Source organism: Hemibagrus wyckioides, linkage group LG06 (genome assembly GCF_019097595.1).
Source record: "Hemibagrus wyckioides isolate EC202008001 linkage group LG06, SWU_Hwy_1.0, whole genome shotgun sequence".
Taxonomy (NCBI): domain Eukaryota; kingdom Metazoa; phylum Chordata; class Actinopteri; order Siluriformes; family Bagridae; genus Hemibagrus; species Hemibagrus wyckioides.
This window is the reverse complement of record NC_080715.1, coordinates 33,287,260-33,308,088: the sequence shown is the minus strand read 5'-3', so window position 1 is coordinate 33,308,088 and position 20,829 is coordinate 33,287,260. Positions and strand designations below refer to the sequence as shown.

At 41.5% G+C, this 20,829-nt stretch overlaps 2 protein-coding genes across 6 annotated transcripts; one reads left to right on the top strand and one right to left on the bottom strand.

Annotated features, from left to right (window-relative positions):
• Positions 1–680: 680 nt before the first annotated feature.
• On the top strand, positions 681–10,513 carry txlnba (taxilin beta a). 3 transcript variants are annotated; one of them, XM_058391992.1, is made up of 10 exons: positions 681–837; positions 1,558–1,825; positions 5,376–5,467; positions 5,755–5,925; positions 6,125–6,319; positions 7,498–7,617; positions 7,921–7,995; positions 8,819–8,911; positions 9,009–9,104; positions 9,184–10,513. In XM_058391992.1, the coding sequence occupies exons 2-10, from the start codon at positions 1,561–1,563 to the stop codon at positions 10,393–10,395; spliced, it is 2,319 nt and encodes a 772-aa protein (XP_058247975.1). In that variant the 5' UTR covers positions 681–837; positions 1,558–1,560; the 3' UTR covers positions 10,396–10,513. The 3 variants fall into 3 exon arrangements, with proteins under 3 accessions (XP_058247975.1, XP_058247974.1, XP_058247977.1); XM_058391991.1 differs by lacking the exon at positions 7,921–7,995 and adding an exon at positions 7,789–7,863; XM_058391994.1 differs by lacking the exon at positions 7,921–7,995 and adding an exon at positions 7,789–7,863 and having other exon boundaries at positions 1,143–1,825.
• Positions 10,514–11,271: 758 nt separating this feature from the next.
• On the bottom strand, positions 11,272–20,579 carry heca (hdc homolog, cell cycle regulator). 3 transcript variants are annotated; one of them, XM_058391996.1, is made up of 4 exons: positions 20,141–20,579; positions 18,320–19,396; positions 17,879–18,033; positions 11,272–11,732 (listed from the first exon to the last, which is right to left on the bottom strand). In XM_058391996.1, exons 1-4 carry the CDS (start codon positions 20,319–20,321, stop codon positions 11,568–11,570), a joined length of 1,578 nt encoding a protein of 525 aa, XP_058247979.1. In that variant the 5' UTR covers positions 20,322–20,579; the 3' UTR covers positions 11,272–11,567. The 3 variants fall into 3 exon arrangements, with proteins under 3 accessions (XP_058247979.1, XP_058247978.1, XP_058247980.1); XM_058391995.1 differs by having other exon boundaries at positions 11,273–11,732; positions 20,132–20,577; XM_058391997.1 differs by lacking the exon at positions 20,141–20,579 and adding an exon at positions 19,925–20,115 and having other exon boundaries at positions 11,273–11,732.
• Positions 20,580–20,829: the final 250 nt, after the last annotated feature.

Sequence of the window (20,829 nt, the reverse complement as noted above, 5' to 3'; positions counted from 1 at the left end):
ACCAGGTTTCTTATTCATTCATTTATTTGTTTGTTTGTTTATTTATTTATTTTTAGGTAATTATTTATTTATTTACTTATTTATGATTTTATCTTCATTTGATATTATGCATATGTTTAAATAAATATAAATAAAGGTCTAGCATATGTACATAGACTCTGAATTATTGTATTTATTATTGTTTTTATTACACACTGCTGCTGGACTCAGTGTGTTTCTGTTTTTTAACAAAAGAAAAAAATGCAGAAAATCCTAAATTGAAGTTACATTTAATATAACTTAACCAAATCTTTTATCTTCATTTGATATTATGCATATATTTAAATAAATATAAATAAAGGTCTAGCATATGTACATAGACTCTGAATTATTTAATTTATTTTTATTATTTCACACTATTTGTATTTGTATTCTGTTGTATAGGTTTTCTTTGATGTTACATCTCTTAACTTTAACATCACTTTCCTCTACAGAGGATTAATAAAGGAACAACTCTTCATCATCATCATTTTTGAGGATCTAGAGGTTCTCTGTGGTTTCTCTGCACGCTCTACATGAATGAGTGGTGGAGTTAAAGCAATGAAGGCCGAGCTCCTCATGTGATCTTCTGCAGCCTGAGCAGCCAGTTCTGGCATGGAGGCCAGGCCGGGTCTCTCTGGTGGCCGGAGTCATGTTCCACTCAGAGGTTATTTTAAGGGTCTGTTCTATCACAGCTGTTGTCTCAGGCCCCTCAGTGCTGCTGGAATTTCCTCACCTTTTTCTCTGAGCTGCTAGCGTGAGACAAACTGCTCCATTACCTTCTCCTGCTCTGTGGACTGAAGAGCTATCGTAGTTATCGTAAGTACTCTTTAAGAGCGTAAAGCTATAAACTGTGTAGGTTCCTTTGATAGAAGTAGCTGTGTGCTCATTGTAGCTCTGATGGTTTTATTTGCTCTGATTGAAGCGTCGTGGTGTGTCCGGCGTCTGGATCATGAAATGTTTTGATTTCTGCTGAAAGGACAAGACGCTAATTACTCATGATTGATTGAATGATTATTTGAGTCTGTATTCAAATGTTTATGAAGTAATAAATTCTCCTGTAGGTCTGCTGGGTGATAGAAAGCATGGAGTCACTAAGGGCTATCTTTATTTTCCATATTTAGAAGCTCCATAAATAGAGCTGTGGTTTGGACCATGTGCCGAGTGACGACAGGTGGAAAAAAAGCCTCTGTGATGTGATAAGCAGCAGTAACCGTCCTGAAGCAATAAACCACGGATAAACAACCATCCAATTTCTCCAAAGTCACTGGAGTTTCTGTGAACATCAAGTGCTGTAATGTCCAGCTTCCTTTAAACTGTCTGGAGTTCTTCCATGGTTCTTCTACGGTTCCATCATGTTCCACTGTTCCAGAATAATGCAAATAGATGTTTTGTGACTGAACCTGAATTATATCTCACTTTCAGACTTCAGTTAAATGTAGAAGCTGATTAACTCCACAGCTCCAGCTCTGACATCAAGCAAGAACCTGCTCACACTTTTCTCCCAGGCTTCTTTGTCACGGTTGTTTTATTTCTCAGATAATGGAGAGCAGTTCTCAGCCATCTGATGCCAGCGAGCAGGTCAGCAGTGTGGAGGAGAAACCTGTGGATCCAATGGAAGTGTTCAGCAGGCAGCTGGAGGACATCATCGAAACCTACGGTTCTGCATGCAGCCTGCTGGAAGAGAAGATCTCCAGCTTGGAGAAGGATGAAGAGAACCTGGAGGAAGAGAGCAGGGATGCTAACGCGGTGGTGAGCAGCAACCCAGAGACGGAACAAACAGCTAGCGGGCTTCTGGAAGGTCTGGGTAAGGATTTATCCTTCTGACTTTATCTCCTTGAGGTGAAAAAATTTGTTTGTACGATGAATTTTTACTTTGCAGTGGAATAAATGATTAACCTGAGTGGAGAACGATGTGGTAGCTCACTGGGAATTAGCGTGTGTGTTGGTGTTTAAGAAAAAAAACAGTTTGTCCAGGATTATATGAATATTTATTTACACATGCTGCTTCATCTAATCCAGTTTACTCATCAGGACAAGCAGAATATTTGAGTAGTGTTTTTTTTCCTCATGTCCAGAGGATCCTGATGGAGCTGGACAGTTCAGTGGACTTCAGCATCCTTTATTTTACACTGAAACACACGTCACTGCACACACAGTGTCGTGTATACACAGGGCGTGTGTGTACCCGAAATCACACACTCCACACAACCTGGTCACGGTTCAGTCACTGAGATCAGACTGAGGTTTAAGCTGCAGCTGGAGGAGGATCTCGGTGTGGATTAAACACTGACTCTTTACCTGCAGATACAACACCCAAGTCTTAGAACCTCCGGGAAACTCACAGGGTTCAGCTGAAACACTTTATATTCAATACCTGGAATTTATTATTTTAATAAACACAACACCACATGACACTACACACAAACACCACACAAACACTGCACAAACACCACACAAGCATCACACAAACACCACATAAACATCACACAAACACTACACAAACATCACACAAAGATCACACAAAGATCACACAAACACCACACAAACACTGCACAAACACCGCACAAACACCACACAAACATCACACAAACACGACACGAACACCACACAAACACCACACAAACATCGGTGAAACACCACACAAACACTGCACAAACACCACACAAACATCACACAAACACTGCACAAACACCACACAAACATCACACAAAAATCACATAAACACCACACAAACATCGGACAAACACTGCACAAATATCACACAAACACCACACAAACATCGAACAAACATTACATAAACACCACACAAACATCAGACAAACACAACACAAACATCAGACAAACACTGCACAAGCACAACACAAACACAACACAAACATCACACAAACACCACACAAACACTGCACAAACACCACACAAGCATCACACAAACACTGCACAAACACCAAACAAACATCATACAAACACTGCAAAAACACAACACAAACATCACACAAACACCACACAAACACTGCACAAACACCACACAAGCATCACACAAACACTGCACAAACACCACACAAACACCACATAAACATCACACTAACACTGCACAAACATCACACAAACACAACACAAACATCACACAAACACCACACAAACACTGCACAAACACCACATAAACATCACACTAACACCAAACAAACACCACACAAACATCACACAAACACCACACAAACATCACACAAACACTGCACAAACACAACACAAACATCACACAAACACCGCACAAACACCACACAAGCATCACACAAACACTGCACAAACACCACACAAACACCACATAAACATCACACAAACACTACACAAACATCACACAAACATTACATAAACACCACACAAACATCAGACAAACACTGCACAAACACCAAACAAACATCACACAGACACTGCACAAACACTGCACAAACACAACACAAACATCACACAAACACTGTACAAACACTGCACAAACACAACACAAACATCACACAAACACCACACAAACACCACACAAGCATCACACAAACACTGCACAAACACCACACAAACACTGCACAAACACCACACAAGCATCACACAAACACTGCACAAACACCACACAAACACTGCACAAACACCACACAAGCATCACACAAACACTGCTCAAACACCACACAAACACCGCACAAACATCACACAAAAATCACATAAACACCACACAAACACCGCACAAACACTGCACAAACACCACACAAACACCACATAAACATCACACTAACACTGCACAAACACCACACAAACACTGCACAAACACCAAACATCACACAAACACTGCACAAACACAACACAAACATCACACAAACACCACACAAACACTGCACAAACACCACACAAGCATCACACAAACACTGCACAAACACCACATAAACATCACACAAACACTACACAAACATCACACAAAGATCACACAAACATCACACAAACACTGCACAAACATCACACAAACACCACATAAACACCACACAAACACGACACGAACACCACACAAATACCACACAAACATCGGACAAACACCACACAAACACTGCACAAACACCACACAAACATCACACAAACACTGCACAAACACCACACAAACATCACACAAAAATCACATAAACACCACATAAACATCACACAAACACTACACAAACATCACACAAAGATCACACAAACATCACACAAACATCACAGAAACACCACACAAACACTGCACAAACACCACACAAACATCACACAAACATCACACAAACACCACACAAACACGACACGAACACCACACAAACATCACACAAACACCACATAAACACCACACAAACACGACACGAACACCACACAAATACCACACAAACATCGGACAAACACCACACAAACACTGCACAAACACCACACAAACATCACACAAACACTGCACAAACACCACACAAACATCACACAAAAATCACATAAACACCACATAAACATCACACAAACACTACACAAACATCACACAAAGATCACACAAACATCACACAAACATCACAGAAACACCACACAAACACTGCACAAACACCACACAAACATCACACAAACATCACACAAACACCACACAAACACGACACGAACACCACACAAACATCACACAAACACTGCTCAAACACCACACAAACACCGCACAAACACCGCACAAACACTGCACAAACACCACACAAGCATCACACAAACACTGCACAAACCCCACACAAGCATCACACAAACACTGCACAAACACCACACAAACATCACACAAACACCACACAAACACGACACAAACACCACACAAACACTGCACAAACACCACACAAGCATCACACAAACACTGCTCAAACACCACACAAACACCGCACAAACACCACACAAACACTGCACAAACACCACACAAGCATCACACAAACACTGCACAAACACCACACAAGCATCACACAAACACTGCACAAACACCACACAAACACTGCACAAACACCACACAAGCATCACACAAACACTGCACAAACACCACACAAACACTGCACAAACATCACACAAACACCATATAAACATCACACAAACACCACACAAACACTGCACAAACATCACACAAACACCACACAAACACCACATAAACATCACACAAACACTGCACAAACACCACACAAATAACACATAAACATCACACAAACATCACACAAACATTCCCGAGTTACCCTTTAAACTTTAACCAGGCACTTATCCCACCCTGATTAATCTAGTGTTTATTCTCTCCATCTCCGAAGTTTATTCACTGCTCTGATGTTGTTGTTGTTGTTGTTGTTGTTCAGATAAAGAAGCTTCACTTCTGCTGCAAAGCCTAAAAGCTCTGATGTCACCAGAGGAGAAAGTGGAGATGGTGCTGAGGAAATATGCAGAGCTGGTGAGTGTCCAAATGATTTCTTCTACACACACGGTGACTTCCAGCTAACTCCAAAAGAAATGGCACCCTCCTCTACAGCTACACACACACACAAACACACACAAACACACATACACTCAAGTTGACAGCTGTCTAAAAATCCAGTACAAAACTTTGGAGACATGCCTCTGGGGTGGGACAGATAGAGTTCTAGAGAGGATTTCATTGGACAATTAGGGCATTATTATTATTGGACACGAACCATAACACTGAGGAATTTTGATTTGTGTGTGTGTGTGTGTGTGTAGCTGAAGGAGCAGAAGAATGAGCAGGTACAGCTGAAGCTGCTTCAGAAGAAACAAGGCCTCCTGGTTAAACAGAAGGACCAGCTCCAGTTAGAGCACAGCCGTGGAATCCTGGCACGCAGCAGGTTGGAGATCCTCTGTCGAGATCTTCATGAGCACAACAAGACCCTGAAGGTGAGCCAGATCAGTCCAATCTCACCAGGATTGAAGCTGTTTCTTCACCTGATCTGAGGTCAGGAATTAGCAATGCTAATGCTAACTCCATCATGAAGAAGATCTGACTCTGTAATAAAATCATTTTATCTTTGAACAGATAAAAATGAACTGAGAAACAGCTGTAGGTCCAGCTCTGCTCTCTGTATCTGTGTTTCAGGAGGACATGCTGCAGAAGAGCCAGGAGGACGAGAGAAAGCGATTGGAGATCCACAGCCACTTCCAGAACACAGTGGTGGACATCCAGGCCCAGATCGAGCAGCACAGCAACCGCAACAACAAACTGTGTCAGGAGAACACTGAGCTGGCCAAGAAGCTGACCTCCATCCTGCAACAGTATGAGAAGAGAGAGGAGGTGTGTTACACACACACACACACACACACACACACACACTACAGAGGCGTACAGAAGCAGTTCTGTAGTGTGATGCTGCCACCACCATGCTTGTGAAGAATATGCCAAGATTATTCAGTATTTGTCAGATGTTCCTGCAGCTCCTTCAGCATTGCTGTTGGTCTCCTGAAAGCCACCATGATAAACGTCCCTCTTCTCATGTCATCAGTTTTGGTGGAACGTTCTCTTCTTGGTGTTGTCACTCTGGTGATTCCATGATACATCTGAAATTCTCCTGGTGGACCTTTCCACAGTGAAATGAGATCCAACCCTCTTCTAAAAACTCAGTATTCTCATATCTCTGGACTACCAGAAAGACCAGATCTCACAAGATCTCATGGACTAAAACGTAACAGCAGGCAGAAGATGAGAAGATAGCAATGTGCCTTTCCACTCTGACCTTCCTGAGCAGGATTTACACTGCGTATGAAGAACGTTTACACTCAGGTGACATCGTTATTATCTGAAGCCAATATTCAGCGTCATGAGAAGCAAAAAATCAGAATGAATAAACTGTAGTGTTAAGGGGCGGGGCGTGTGCGTGAAAGCAGAACCACCTAAAGCAGAAGAACCCAAAGAACCACCTAAAGCATAACCGCCTAAAATAAAAACACCCAAAGCAGAAGAACCCAATGAAGAACCACCTAAAGCAGAACCACCCAAAGCAGAAGAACCCAATGAAGAACCACCTAAAGGAGAAGAACCTAAAGAAAAGTGACACACACACATGTGTGTGTGTCAAAATGACAAAATGTACAAAAATGTTGCAGAAGTAGAGACTCTGCCTCTCTGTCTTCACTCAGTTCAGGTGTTATTTAAGGTTAAACTCATCTTATAGAAGATTCCAGCACAGCAGGAGAACCCACAGAGGAACGTCAGCTTCAGCAGAAGGCAGAAAGCCTTCGCAGAAGAGTGGAGTGGAGGAGGTTCCTATAACATCAAATCTGATAAATAAAGATGTTCCACAGGGACATATGGGTGTGTGTGTTTTTTAATATTCCTGGAGGAACCTTGCTTACAGTGTCAGCTTCATGTGGTTTGAAATGACAATAAAAGCTTCTTGACTTGATGGTTAGGGGTGCACAAACTTTTTTTTTCCTCTAAAAGAACAATAGATGTTTTCTTTACATTTCCAACAGAGCTTGGAGAAGATATTCAAACAGAAGGATCTGCAGCAGCAGTTGTCTGATGCCAAGCTGGAAGAAGCTAACCTACGTCTGAAGGACGCTGAGGAGAAGCATAAGAGGGAGAAGGAATACGTGAGTTACGCAACACCCTCTCCCAGCAGAAAGACTTCTCCCAAATTCTGTTCATTTGTACTTCCTAGCACTGCTAACTGATTTCTGACTGTGTGTGTGTGTGTGTGTGTGTGTGTGTGTGGAGAAGAGACTTATGTCCCATGGTAATGTCTTGCTTGTCTTTGTTGCTAGTTGCTTAAAGAAGCAATTGACAAAACAAAGAAATGCTTCACAATGAAGGAACAGGAGTTGCAGATGAAGAAGCAGGTAAAGTGGAGCGGTCATCCTCTCTCTCTGTCTCTCTGTGTGTGTGTGTAAGAGCAGTTACTGACGCATGCTGCGGAGTGGAAGCTCCAGGTTAAAGAGCTGAAAGAGCAGAACACAGTGATGCAGGCGCAGGTGAATATCCAGTTTAGTGTCTCCTCATCATCTACTCTGTACATCTGAGAACATGTGAGTGCAGGACAGAGCCACAGACAGGAAGTCCTCACCACCTTTATTCATGACCTCACTATAGAAGTGCAGATGAGAAGCTTTGGGTCAGATTGAATTAGTGGAAAGTCTCAGTGCAGAACCTCCACACACTGATGTCCAGGCTGTGTCCAGGCTCAGGGGTCAGACCTGCTGCTGCTGTGTGTGTGTGGAGTGTTAGAGGAACTGGTGAATGAGCTGAAATACAGAATATAAACATTACAACATCCACTTATTTATTTAACATGTTCATAAAAATCCTTAGATCTTTAAACCTTCAGAAATTTTACACACACACTCACTCTCTCTCTCTCACTCTCTCTCTCTCTCTCTCTCTCTCTCTCTCTCTCTCACACACACACACACACACTCACTCTCTCTCTCTCACACACACACTCACTCACTCTCACACACATTCACACACACGCACAATTACCCTCTCCCCCCACCTACCCCCAAACACACATACACACAATTACCCCCCCGCCTCCACACACACACACACACAGTCCACAGCACCCAGTACAGTTCCATTTATTCAGAAACATCTTCTCTTCGATAGCAATCAGGGTGAAGTCCTCCAGTATTTACTCCTGCAGTAACTCCTCTCTAATCAACACTCTGGGGATAAAAATAAAATAAAATAGAAGTAGAAAATATGTAACTGTATTTTCATGAAATATTTGTTTTCTTGTAATGTTATATATAAATACATTTCTGAGAAGCTCAATGGTTTGGTGTTCTCCTGTAGCTGGTGCTGTACTCTCAGAAGTTTGATGAGTTCCAGGCCACGCTGGCCAAGAGCAACGAAGTTTACTCTGTTTTCAAACAAGAGATGGACAAGGTGCGTTAATGACCACCACCACACCTCCACGTCACGTGTCATGCACAATATTCACACTGGTCAGTTCTTCTGTTAATGATCTCACTCATCTACACAGATGACCAAGAAGATGAAGAAACTGGAGAAGGAGTCAAACTTGTGGAAGATCCGCTTTGAGAGCTGCAACAAAGCTCTGACTGAGATGATTGCGGAGGTAACCTGGTCAGAACCTGTGGTCAGAAGTGTTTACTCAAACCTTTGCTAATTTTCTGACGTTTCTGCATCTTCCACAGAGATCTGAGAAGGGCAAAGAGCTGGAGCTCTTTACTGTGAAGATCGATAAGTTGGAGATGTTGTGCCGAGCGCTCCAGGAGGAGAGGAAAGTCTTGTATGAGAAGATAAAGGAGATCCGCCTGCAGACCACTTCGGCCTCACTGCCTCTGCCGGATATCACCGAGGAGGAGATTCCAGAGCTCACCATCTCAGAGCCGGTCAGAAACCCGGCTCTAACCGCAGAGATGGAGAAACTGTGGAAGGAGCAAGCCCGTCTGCAGGAATTTGCAGCATCACTGTTGGCCTCAACTGCAGAGGACATGGGCAGCTCCGACACTGAGGAGGAATCATCTGAACCTAAACTAGCTGCTCTTCCTCCTGTGCCTAGTAAGGCAATCCAGTTAGACTCCAATCAACAGAAAGAAGAACCACCCAAAGCAGAACCACCTAAAGTAGAACCACCTAAAGCTGAAGAACCCAAAGAAGAACCACCCAAAGCAGAACCACCTAAAGTAGAACCATCTAAAGCTGAAGAACCCAAAGAAGAACCACCCAAAGAAGAGCCACCTAAAGTAGAGCCACCTAAAGCTGAAGAACCCAAAGAAGAACCACCCAAAGAAGAGCCACCTAAAGTAGAGCCATCTAAAGCTGAAGAACCCAAAGCAGAACCACCTAAAATAGAACCATCTAAAGTAGAACCACCTAAAGCTGAAGAACCTAAAGCAGAACCACCTAAAGTAGAACCACCTAAAGCAGAACCACCTAAAGCAGAACCACCTAAAGTAGAACCACCTAAAGAAGAACCACCCAAAGCAGAACCATCTAAAGCTGAAGAACCCAAAGAAGAACCAACTAAAGCAGAAGCACCTAAAGAAAAGTTAACCAAAGTGACAAACAAAAATGTTGCAAAGGTAGAAACAATCCAGCAAAACACTCACCCAAACCCAAAGAACCAGAAAAAAGCCAAAGAACCCAAAGAACCACAACCCAAAGAAGTGAAAACAGTAGCTCCTGAAGTCGATTCCAGCAAGCATGATCTTCACCCAGAACCAGACCCCAAAGCCGAGTCTACTAAACAAGTTCTAGGGGCAGAAGCGGAAGCAGAACCCGAGGCTTTGGGTGCAGGAGCAGCAAAACCACAGAACCCCAAACCCAGCGCTAACAAACCCCACGGCAAGAAACCCAGCAACCCCAAAAAGAAACCTGCAGCCAAATCAGCCAAGAGGAGCTGAAGAGAAGAAGGTCATGGAGTGTGTGATTCCTCTCGATTCCTCTGATTCCTGATTTACAGTGTGTGTGTGTGTGTGTTTCTATTTCTCTATAAAGCTAATTAAATAGAGGTGTTGTTTATTGTGCGTGTGTGTGATTCTTCTTCACTCAGAAATAAAAAACAGGCAGAATGTTGTAGACCCTCTGCGTCGGTGCAGGAACAACGTTCACCTGACGGACGGATGCTCGCACGCTGTAGCTCCATGTACCTGCTGACCCATCACCGGGAGGCAGTTTCCATGGCAACTACTTTAAAAAAAGTGTAGGGCAGGAGCTACGTTCCAAGCTCTGGGAGCTACAAAGCTAAAAAACACTGTGTGTGTGTGTGTGTGTGTGTGTTCAGTTTTCTGGTGATATGCAACAGCTCCTCTACAAATAACAAGAATCTGGAAAGATTTGTCGGCATGGCAACTTGTCGGCATGACACACACACACACACACACACACACACACAAGCTGCTAGTGATTACAGTGCTAATATTCAACACATTTCCATTACGTGTGTGTTGTGTAATGAGTCTTCAAATCATCTTCAGTATAGAGGCTGTGAGAGAGGGATGAGGAAGATCTCCACATCACCTGAACAAGGTGTGTGTGTGTGTGTGTGTACAGTGTTACTGTAAAGCCTACAGTCTGAGACTCATGGAGAGTAGGGACAGAGTTTTAGAGCCAGTGAGAACAGAAAAATACAAGGTTATAAACTCATTACATTTTAAAAAGAAATTTAGAGTTAAAATAAAATTAAATGAGAGAATTAAATTAGATTTTTTTATTTTCCCTAAACCTCTGTCTTATTCCAGTAGATCTCAACACAAGGAACATCCAGATGTTATGCATTTTATTTTATTTTATTTGTTCTTTGTACAAAAAGGGTGAATTTGGCATGTACAGATACATTCACTCGTCACAGTAGAACTCTGTTCTGTGGGTGTAAATGCCAGGTGAGAAGATCTGCCGGACAAACAGTGAAGCACTTCCTGTGTCCATCCTCGGATTAACTGCCATCACTCTCTCACCTCGGTTTCATTAAAAAAAATAATAATAATAATAAAAATAAACAAAAAGAATTCAGACCAATAAATTTCCCTAGGAAGAAAATAAAGGGAAGGAAACTAGCATGCATGAAGAACTTTTGTCAATAAGCTTCCAGGACTTTAAAGGAGGAGAAAGGTTTGACGAAGTGATAGTCCAGATTTCCACAGTGAGGACACTGCTGGACGTTACTGTACTCCGAGAAATACTGCATTCCCACTCGCACGTCAATCACAGGCTTCCCACAGTGCTTACAGTTCAGTCTGGCCTGAGAGAGAGAGAGAGAGAGAGAGAGAGAGATAATCAAAATATTTACACTGTCTAATCAAGATATCTCCACTGTCTAATCAAAATATTTACACTGTCTAATCAAAATATTTACACTGTCTAATCAAGATATCTCCACTGTCTAATCAAAATATTTACACTGTCTAATCAAGATATCTCCACTGTCTAAATCAAGATATCTACACTGTCTAATCAAAATATTTACACTGTCTAATCAAGATATCTCCACTGTCTAATCAAGATATCTCCACTGTCTAATCAAGATATCTCCACTGTCTAATCAAAATACTTACACTGTCTAATCAAGATATCTCCACTGTCTAATCAAAATATTTACACTGTCTAATCAAGATATCTCCACTGTCTAATCAAAATATTTACACTGTCTAATCAAGATATCTCCACTGTCTAATCAAAATATTTACACTGTCTAATCAAAATATTTACACTGTCTAATCAAGATATCTCCACTGTCTAATCAAAATATTTACACTGTCTAATCAAAATATTTACACTGTCTAATCAAGATATCTCCACTGTCTAATCAAAATACTTACACTGTCTAATCAAGATATCTCCACTGTCTAATCAAAATATTTACACTGTCTAATCAAGATATCTCCACTGTCTAAATCAAGATATCTCCACTGTCTAATCAAAATATTTACACTGTCTAATCAAGATATCTCCACTGTCTAATCAAAATATTTACACTGTCTAATCAAGATATCTCCACTGTCTAATCAAAATATTTACACTGTCTAATCAAGATATCTCCACTGTCTAATCAAAATATTTACACTGTCTAATCAAAATATTTACACTGTCTAATCAAAATATTTACACTGTCTAATCAAGATATCTCCACTGTCTAATCAAAATATTTACACTGTCTAATCAAGATATCTCCACTGTCTAATCAAAATATTTACATTGTCTAATCAAGATATCTCCACTGTCTAATCAAAATATTTACACTGTCTAATCAAAATATTTACACTGTCTAATCAAAATATTTACACTGTCTAATCAAGATATCTCCACTGTCTAATCAAAATATTTACACTGTCTAATCAAGATATCTCCACTGTCTAATCAAAATATTTACATTGTCTAATCAAGATATCTCCACTGTCTAATCAAAATATTTACACTGTCTAATCAAGATATCTCCACTGTCTAAATCAAGATATCTACACTGTCTAATCAAAATATTTACACTGTCTAATCAAAATATTTACACTGTCTAATCAAGATATCTCCACTGTCTAATCAAAATATTTACACTGTCTAATCAAAATATTTACACTGTCTAATCAAAATATTTACACTGTCTAATCAAGATATCTCCACTGTCTAATCAAAATATTTACACTGTCTAATCAAGATATCTCCACTGTCTAATCAAAATATTTACACTGTCTAATCAAGATATCTCCACTGTCTAAATCAAGATATCTACACTGTCTAATCAAAATATTTACACTGTCTAATCAAGATATCTACACTGTCTAATCAAAATATTTACACTGTCTAATCAAGATATCTCCACTGTCTAATCAAAATATTTACACTGTCTAATCAAGATATTTACACTGTCTAATCAAAATATTTACACTGTCTAATCAAGATATCTCCACTGTCTAATCAAAATATTTACACTGTCTAATCAAGATATCTCCACTGTCTAATCAAAATATTTACACTGTCTAATCAAGATATCTCCACTGTCTAATCAAAATATTTACACTGTCTAATCAAGATATCTCCACTGTCTAATCAAAATATTTACACTGTCTAATCAAAATATTTACACTGTCTAATCAAGATATCTCCACTGTCTAATCAAGATATCTCCACTGTCTAATCAAAATATTTACACTGTCTAATCAAGATATCTACACTGTCTAATCAAGATATCTACACTGTCTAATCAAAATATTTACACTGTCTAATCAAGATATCTACAGTCTGATCAAAATATTTACACTGTCTAATCAAGATATCTACACTGTCTAAAGAAAATATCTACACTGTCTAATCAAGGTATCTCCAGTGTCTGATCAAGATATCTACACTGTCTGATCAAAATATCTCCACTGTCTGATCAAGATATCTCCACTGTCTGATCAAGATATCTCCACTGTCTGATCAAGATATCTACACTGTCTGATCAAAATATCTACAGTCTGATCAAAATATTTACACTGTCTAAAGAAAATATCTACACTGTCTAATCAAGATATCTCCACTGTCTAATCAAGATATCTACACTGTCTAATCAAGATATCTACAGTCTGATCAAAAATATTTACACTGTCTAATCAAAATATCTACACTGTCTAATCAAAATATCTACACTGTCTAATCAAAATATCTACAGTCTGATCAAAATATTTACACTGTCTAAAGAAAATATCTACACTGTCTAATCAAGATATCTACACTGTCTAATCAAAATATCTACAGTCTAATCAAAAATATTTACACTGTCTAATCAAAAATATCTACACTGTATAAAGAAAATATCTACAGTCTGATCAAAAATATTTACACTGTCTAATCAAAAATATCTACACTGTATAAAGAAAATATCTACAGTCTGATCAAAAATATTTACACTGTCTAATCAAAAATATCTACACTGTCTAAAGAAAATATCTACAGTCTGATCAAAAATATTTACACTGTCTAATCAAAAATATCTACACTGTCTAAAGAAAATATCTACAGTCTGATCAAAATATTTACACTGTCTAATCAAAAATATCTACACTGTCTAATCAAGATATCTACAGTCTGATCAAAATATTTACACTGTCTAATCAAAAATATCCACACTGTCTAAAGAAAATATCTACAGTCTGATCAAAAATATTTACACTGTCTAATCAAAAATATCTACACTGTATAAAGAAAATATCTACAGTCTGATCAAAAATATTTACACTGTCTAATCAAAAATATCTACACTGTATAAAGAAAATATCTACAGTCTGATCAAAAATATTTACACTGTCTAATCAAAAATATCTACACTGTCTAAAGAAAATATCTACAGTCTGATCAAAAATATTTACACTGTCTAATCAAAAATATCTACACTGTCTAAAGAAAATATCTACAGTCTGATCAAAATATTTACACTGTCTAATCAAAAATATCTACACTGTCTAATCAAGATATCTACAGTCTGATCAAAATATTTACACTGTCTAATCAAAATATCTACACTGTCTAAAGAAAATATCTAGTCTGATCAAAATATTTACACTGTCTAATCAAAAATATCTACACTGTCTAATCAAGATATCTACAGTCTGATCAAAATATTTACACTGTCTAATCAAAATATCTACACTGTCTAATGAAGATATCTACACTGTCTGATCAAAATATCTACACTGTCTGATCAAAATATCTACACAGTCTAATAAAAATATCTACAGTCTAATCAAAATATCTAAAGTCTAATCAAAATATTTACACTGTCTAATCAATCTATGCTGATCAAAATACACTGTCTGATCACAGCATGAGTCACTCAGAGGAAATTCAACATGAACCCAACCCAGTTCAACTTAAAACACTAAAAGACAGTTGAAGTGGATTCCTAACTGCTATGTGTGTGTGTGTGTGTGGTAAATAGACATTACTTGACCATTAGTCTGATTATAAAGCTATTGTTTGTGTGTAGCCTCAGTCTAATCTCGAGACATAGAGACTCCTCCAGAGTGTGTGAGCAGCCAGTGATCTCTGACTCCGCCCACTGGTGACATCAGAATGCTATCATTTTTTGTTCATTTTTTCGGACACTGAGACTCCTCCAGACTGAGTGTGGGTCAGTTATGTTATTCCACAGTACAAAAAAAATCTCTTTAGGTCACAAATGCTTGTGTGTGTTTAGAAATGCCTCCTGTCAGTCATTCTCTAGACACGCCCACAATGTCCCTTCACTCCTCCCATCTTAGTCTGAATCCAGTGAGTGCCCAGTGCAGCCAGATACTCCTGCTGTAACTCACTTACAGAGAAAAACCCTGCAGAAGAAACCATCAGCAAGATGGAGTCATTCATCACGTCCAGGAGCAGGACATAAAGGCGTCCAGTATAAACCTGGATGTGTCTGAAGAGCAACCTGACTCTATCTTTATGCTTACAACTTTGAGTTTGATTTGAAGTTGACGTGTGTATTAAAGTGATGCTATTACACTGCTTGCTAATGCTAACCCCAGTCAAACCACCACAGGTCCTGTGGATGGAGCTTTCTGTCCATGGGTGGAAATGGGGGTGGAGTCAAGGAGTAAAAAAATTTCACTCTTATTCTCTTTCAGCTTGACCTGTACAGAGACATTCCCTTCTGTTAGCACATCATCTGGACACATCATACTAATGCAGCTGTGTCTCAGGAGAACATTAGCTCTGTGATGAAGGACAGAATCTATCTTTCATCGAGACTGAAGGAAGAATAAACCTGTGAATCTGCTGATACTGAGCACTCTGATAGATTGGACAGTCTGAGTCCTCATGTGTATTAAACACCAGGATTGAACACTGACAGCCGCTAGAGCTCTTCACCCAGGTGGAGTCAGAGTCAGAGTCAGAATCAGATTCAGAGTCAAAATCAGATTCTGAATCAAAGTCAGAGTCAGAATCAAATTCAGAATCAGAGTCAGAATCAAAATCAAAATCAAAATCAAAATCAAAATCAAAATCAAAATCAAAATCAAAATCAGAGTCAGTCAGATTCTGAAGCAGAGTCAGAATCAGATTCTGAGTCAAAGTCACAGACAGAATCAAATCAGATCTCTCACAGCCTGGACTGTCCAGGCTGCCCGATCCTGACAGGCATCACGCTGATGGTCACTTCTCTAAGTCTGAGGTGAGACTGAGACGAGACTGAGACGTTAGCAATCTGAAGAGCAGCTATGCTGAAGCCATCAGGAGGAACTTCGCTGTGTGAAGAAACTAACGAACTAACGATTAATGAAAAACTTTATAAAACTCTCCAGACGAATCGAACAAAAGTCAGACGGCTGAAAACGGAGACGTGTAAAGATGTGAAGGAATAATGAGCTTCTGATAGTCTCTGATTACTGAACTATTACAGTAAACTCGGACATGAGCTGAAACGACTGACCAGCAACACACTTGGACTCACAGAAACACTTCAGAGAGGGAATCTCACCTCTTCTCTCTCTCCCTCCCACTCCCTCTCTCTGTGTCTCTCTCTCTCTCCCTTGCTTTCCCCCTCTTTCTCTCTCTCAATCTCTCTCACTCTGTCTCTCTCTCTATCAATCTCTCTCTGTGTCTTTCTCTCTCAATGTCTCTCTCTCTGTCTCTCTCTCTGTCTCTCCCTCGCCCTCTCTCTCTCAGTGACCAGCTCTTCTTCTGAACAGCAACATGGTTTTTACTCTTCACTTCCTCCACATAGGTTTAATTATGATTTCCACTTTCACCAGGTGGAAGAACCTTGAGAGTCACACCAAACTCCAGCTGTGTTCCTCTCACACACTCCAGCAGCTCAACACATCTGTCTACATCTGCAGTTTTTCAGTGTTTCTGTTAATTCTGCTGTGTTCTGGACATCAGTCACGTGTGAACTCCCTTGAATATTCTTCTCCTTTATTGTTCTCCTCACATAAAAGAAGGTGTGGCTCTCTGTCTGTCTCTCTCTCGCGCTCTCTCTCTCTCTCCCTCCCTTACACACACACACACACACACACACACACACACACACACACACACATCTCATCAGAATGAGTTTTTTTCTTTTCATTGTATTTTAGTGCATTTCCTTTTACTGACTCTTCTAGTTCCTTCTTCTGGTTATTTTTCATTAGACACTGATTAGAGTTTCTCTCTGTATAAAAGTGGAGATCTGATCCTTCCACACTCGCACATTCTGTGACTCCACCTTCCACATAGTGTGTTTCAGCTTCTCTTCTCTACACGCTAGACACCTGTGAAGTTCTGGACAATCCTGTTCTTAACACATTAACTCATTTCCCTTCACATGTTGCGATTATTAGCACAGTTAGACCATTAGTGGTGATCTGACACAACGCTGTCCTGAAGGAGATGTCCCAGAATCACTAGAACCTGAGGAACCTAGTGATGATCACATACCTGACAACAAGGTGAAGCAGCCAGAATGTCGTAGGTGTACATCGTACCCAGCTGGTGCCAGCTTCCGTCCCATCGGGATTTGCACTTTATACACACGATTTTGTGCACACCTTCCAGACAATCCACACAGAGAGCATACAGGTGCATCAGCCTCCCTGTGGACATCAGAACAAGAGACACATGCAGCAGAAATATCTCCAGAGGGAAGATACCAGGAGCTCAGGATCCTCCGTGTCTCTCATCATTAATGCCTCATCTAGTCATCTAGAAAGATCTGAAAGCTTCACGCTGTTATGTTTACACGGATTTGTTTTTTCTCTCGTGATATGATTTACTTATTTGTTTAATTTTATTACAAAATGACTTTCACTGCCGTGTTAAAAGCCTTCAGATAATAATGACATGAATAATAAAGCAGATCTGAACACAAGAGATCATCACCTTGTAAGTGGCACGGAACGTCGTACTCGATCTCGTCGTGTCGCGAGGGGCTGAGGAACAGCGTCCCGTCCACCAGCGGAAACTGCTCGAAGATGGGCAGCATGCGGTGGCACAGGGCGCAGTGGACCACGTTGCGGTGACTGGCACTGAGAGCAGACAGAATAAACTTCCTCAAGTCCTCGCCCTGTCCAGCCTGCGCGTCGTCCTCCATGCGCACATGGTAGGTGTTGAGCTTGTGCCGAGGGACATGCGCCAGCAGCTCGGAGAGGTCCAGCCTCTTCAGGAACTGCACCGGGCCGTCGCCCTGAGTAAGGCGGGGCAGACACAAACCACCCGCCCCGTGATCCACTTGAAGAGTTCCCCGGCCGGCAACATGACCCACCAGCAAATGCTTCCTGTTTCCTTCCATGTGAACTGCGTTTTTAAGGAATTCACCCAGGTGTCGCGAGCTGCGTGGCGCGCCGACCGACTGAGGCGTGAAGAAGGAGAAGCCTAGCGGTGGAGACTGACCAGGGGAGTCGGTGGGTGAGCGAGCACCCAGGTTCACCCCGACGCCGCTTGCCGCGTGGCTCCGCTCCTGAGAGTTCTGCCGATCCACAGACTGGCGGCGTGAGAGGTCCTGGTTGGAGCCGCGGTGAGGCAGTTTATTAGACGTCTTACCTTTTTTCAGCTCCTCTGAGGCCTCTCCTCCTCCTCCTCCTGCGCTGGCCTTCCCGCTACTTTTCTCAGACACCACCTTCTTCTTGCGCTCGTCCTGCATGCGCTTGACCTGGTACCAGTCAGTGTCCTTCTTTAAGTGACCCTGGCCACAGCGACAGGAGCAGAAGCGAAAGGCCAGGTCATAGCCCTTCTTGGTCCACATGTTCTGCCTGCACTGCTTCTCGTTCCAGCTACGAGCTCGGCCGATGCAGTTGAACTGTACCAGGATGCTGCTTTCCCACTCATAGAAGCACTGGAGATGCATCCAGTTGCCATAAGGACAATGCTCGCTGTTGCACAGGACCCGCTGGTAGTCGTCCTTCTCGAGGTCAACGGTGCGGTTTAAACTGCAGACGAGCGGCGTGGCACACAGCGCCTCTGCAACACACAACATCAACAACGTGTTCGTGTAACTTGGACCATCACTTCACTTATATAACGTTATATAACATAATCGTTACACGATTATTATAATCGTCTCAGGTTCAGAAATCTTCCTTTAGGTTTTCATGAAGCTTTCAAATAAAGATGCTCACACAGTTCGAGCGAGGAGCTGGACTTTGTGCTGAAAATGAAGAGCACTTTAATAGCTCATAAACTCACACACACACACACACACAGCGGCATCTCCTGCGTCTGACCTTCATTAACGTGCAGCTATCAATGGACCGAGAGCAGCTGGAGTGCAGTGTGAGTGAATCAGTGCTATCTCACACGCCGTGGGTGAATCTGCCCACACAACCCAGACACTCAAACAAAACATTACACAACACACACTTGTGTGGATGAAGGAAGGAAATTTGGCCCGTGCATCTAACAGGGATTTTTTTTTTAATAAACCATCATAAGAGCCTTCAGGAGCCTGATGCAGGAGGGATTGTGATGAATAAATAAATGAAGGGAGACCTGATTCATGAAGAGCTCGAGGCCTACGCTACATCTTCTCCACCAGGAGCAGGATCGTGGCCTAACACATTAGTCTAGAAGACAAGTTGGTGCATGTAGAGAAGCAGTGCAGTGGGAGTGGAGATGCTTTAGTTTAGAGAAATGTCTAGCTTCCTCCTCCTCCTCCCGGAGCCCTGTATGTTTTTATGGATTTAAACCTGTAAGCACCTCGTTTACCGCTTTGTGGAGCGGCTGTAGCTCCTACTAATGCAGTGCTTCCTCCTCCTCCTGCTCCTGCTCCTGCTGCTGCTGCTGCTGCTGCTCCTGCTCCTGCTGCGGAGGCTCCATTTTCCTGTTCATCTCCGCTGCTGTTAGTGCGCTTATTTCTCTTCCCCTTGTTGCTCTTCTGGCTCGGCATGATGGTGCTGCGCTCTCTCGATAGGAAACGACGCACACGTTAACGCTGACCGTCCGCACGCGTCCCTCGCGCCGATGGCATTGTCAGTCGCGCGCGCCAAAGCACACAGATACGATCATGGGGCTCTGATGGTCAGCGGCGGCGTCGTGCTGGTCGTTGTCGTCGTCGACGTCCGGGCCATTTTGACAGCCGAGGTGCACCATGAAGCAGAAGCAGAAGAAGAAGAGGGCGTGTCCGTGTGTTGTTTTGATTCCTGCTCCGAAACAGTGCGCGTTTCCTTTACTGACGTCACCACGCCCCGCCTACGTCTCGAGCGCGGAAGCGCGCGGGAGTGAAAAAGGAAGGGGGGAGTGTGTGTGTGTGTGGGGGGGGGTATCTAAACTCTATTAATCAGGATAATTAATCAACAAATCTGTGAGTAATATTAAGTTTAAATTATATATATATATATATATATATATATATGTAATTTAAATCTAATTTAATATATAATCTAATATAATATATA

Excerpts from the sequence above, each read along its gene's own strand:
- txlnba (XM_058391992.1), top strand. The coding sequence starts at position 1,561 with ATGGAGAGCAGTTCTCAGCCATCTGATGCCAGCGAGCAGGTCAGCAGT. Across the intron at positions 5,468-5,754 it reads TGAGGAAATATGCAGAGCTG|CTGAAGGAGCAGAAGAATGA; the intron begins GTGAGTGTCCAA and ends GTGTGTGTGTAG. Across the intron at positions 6,320-7,497 it reads AGTATGAGAAGAGAGAGGAG|AGCTTGGAGAAGATATTCAA; the intron begins GTGTGTTACACA and ends CATTTCCAACAG.
- heca (XM_058391995.1), bottom strand. The coding sequence starts at position 20,321 with ATGCCGAGCCAGAAGAGCAACAAGGGGAAGAGAAATAAGCGCACTAAC. Across the intron at positions 19,397-20,131 it reads TCCACAAAGCGGTAAACGAG|AGGCGCTGTGTGCCACGCCG; the intron begins GTGCTTACAGGT and ends TGTGTGTTGCAG. Across the intron at positions 18,034-18,319 it reads CGTTCCGTGCCACTTACAAG|GGAGGCTGATGCACCTGTAT; the intron begins GTGATGATCTCT and ends TGATGTCCACAG.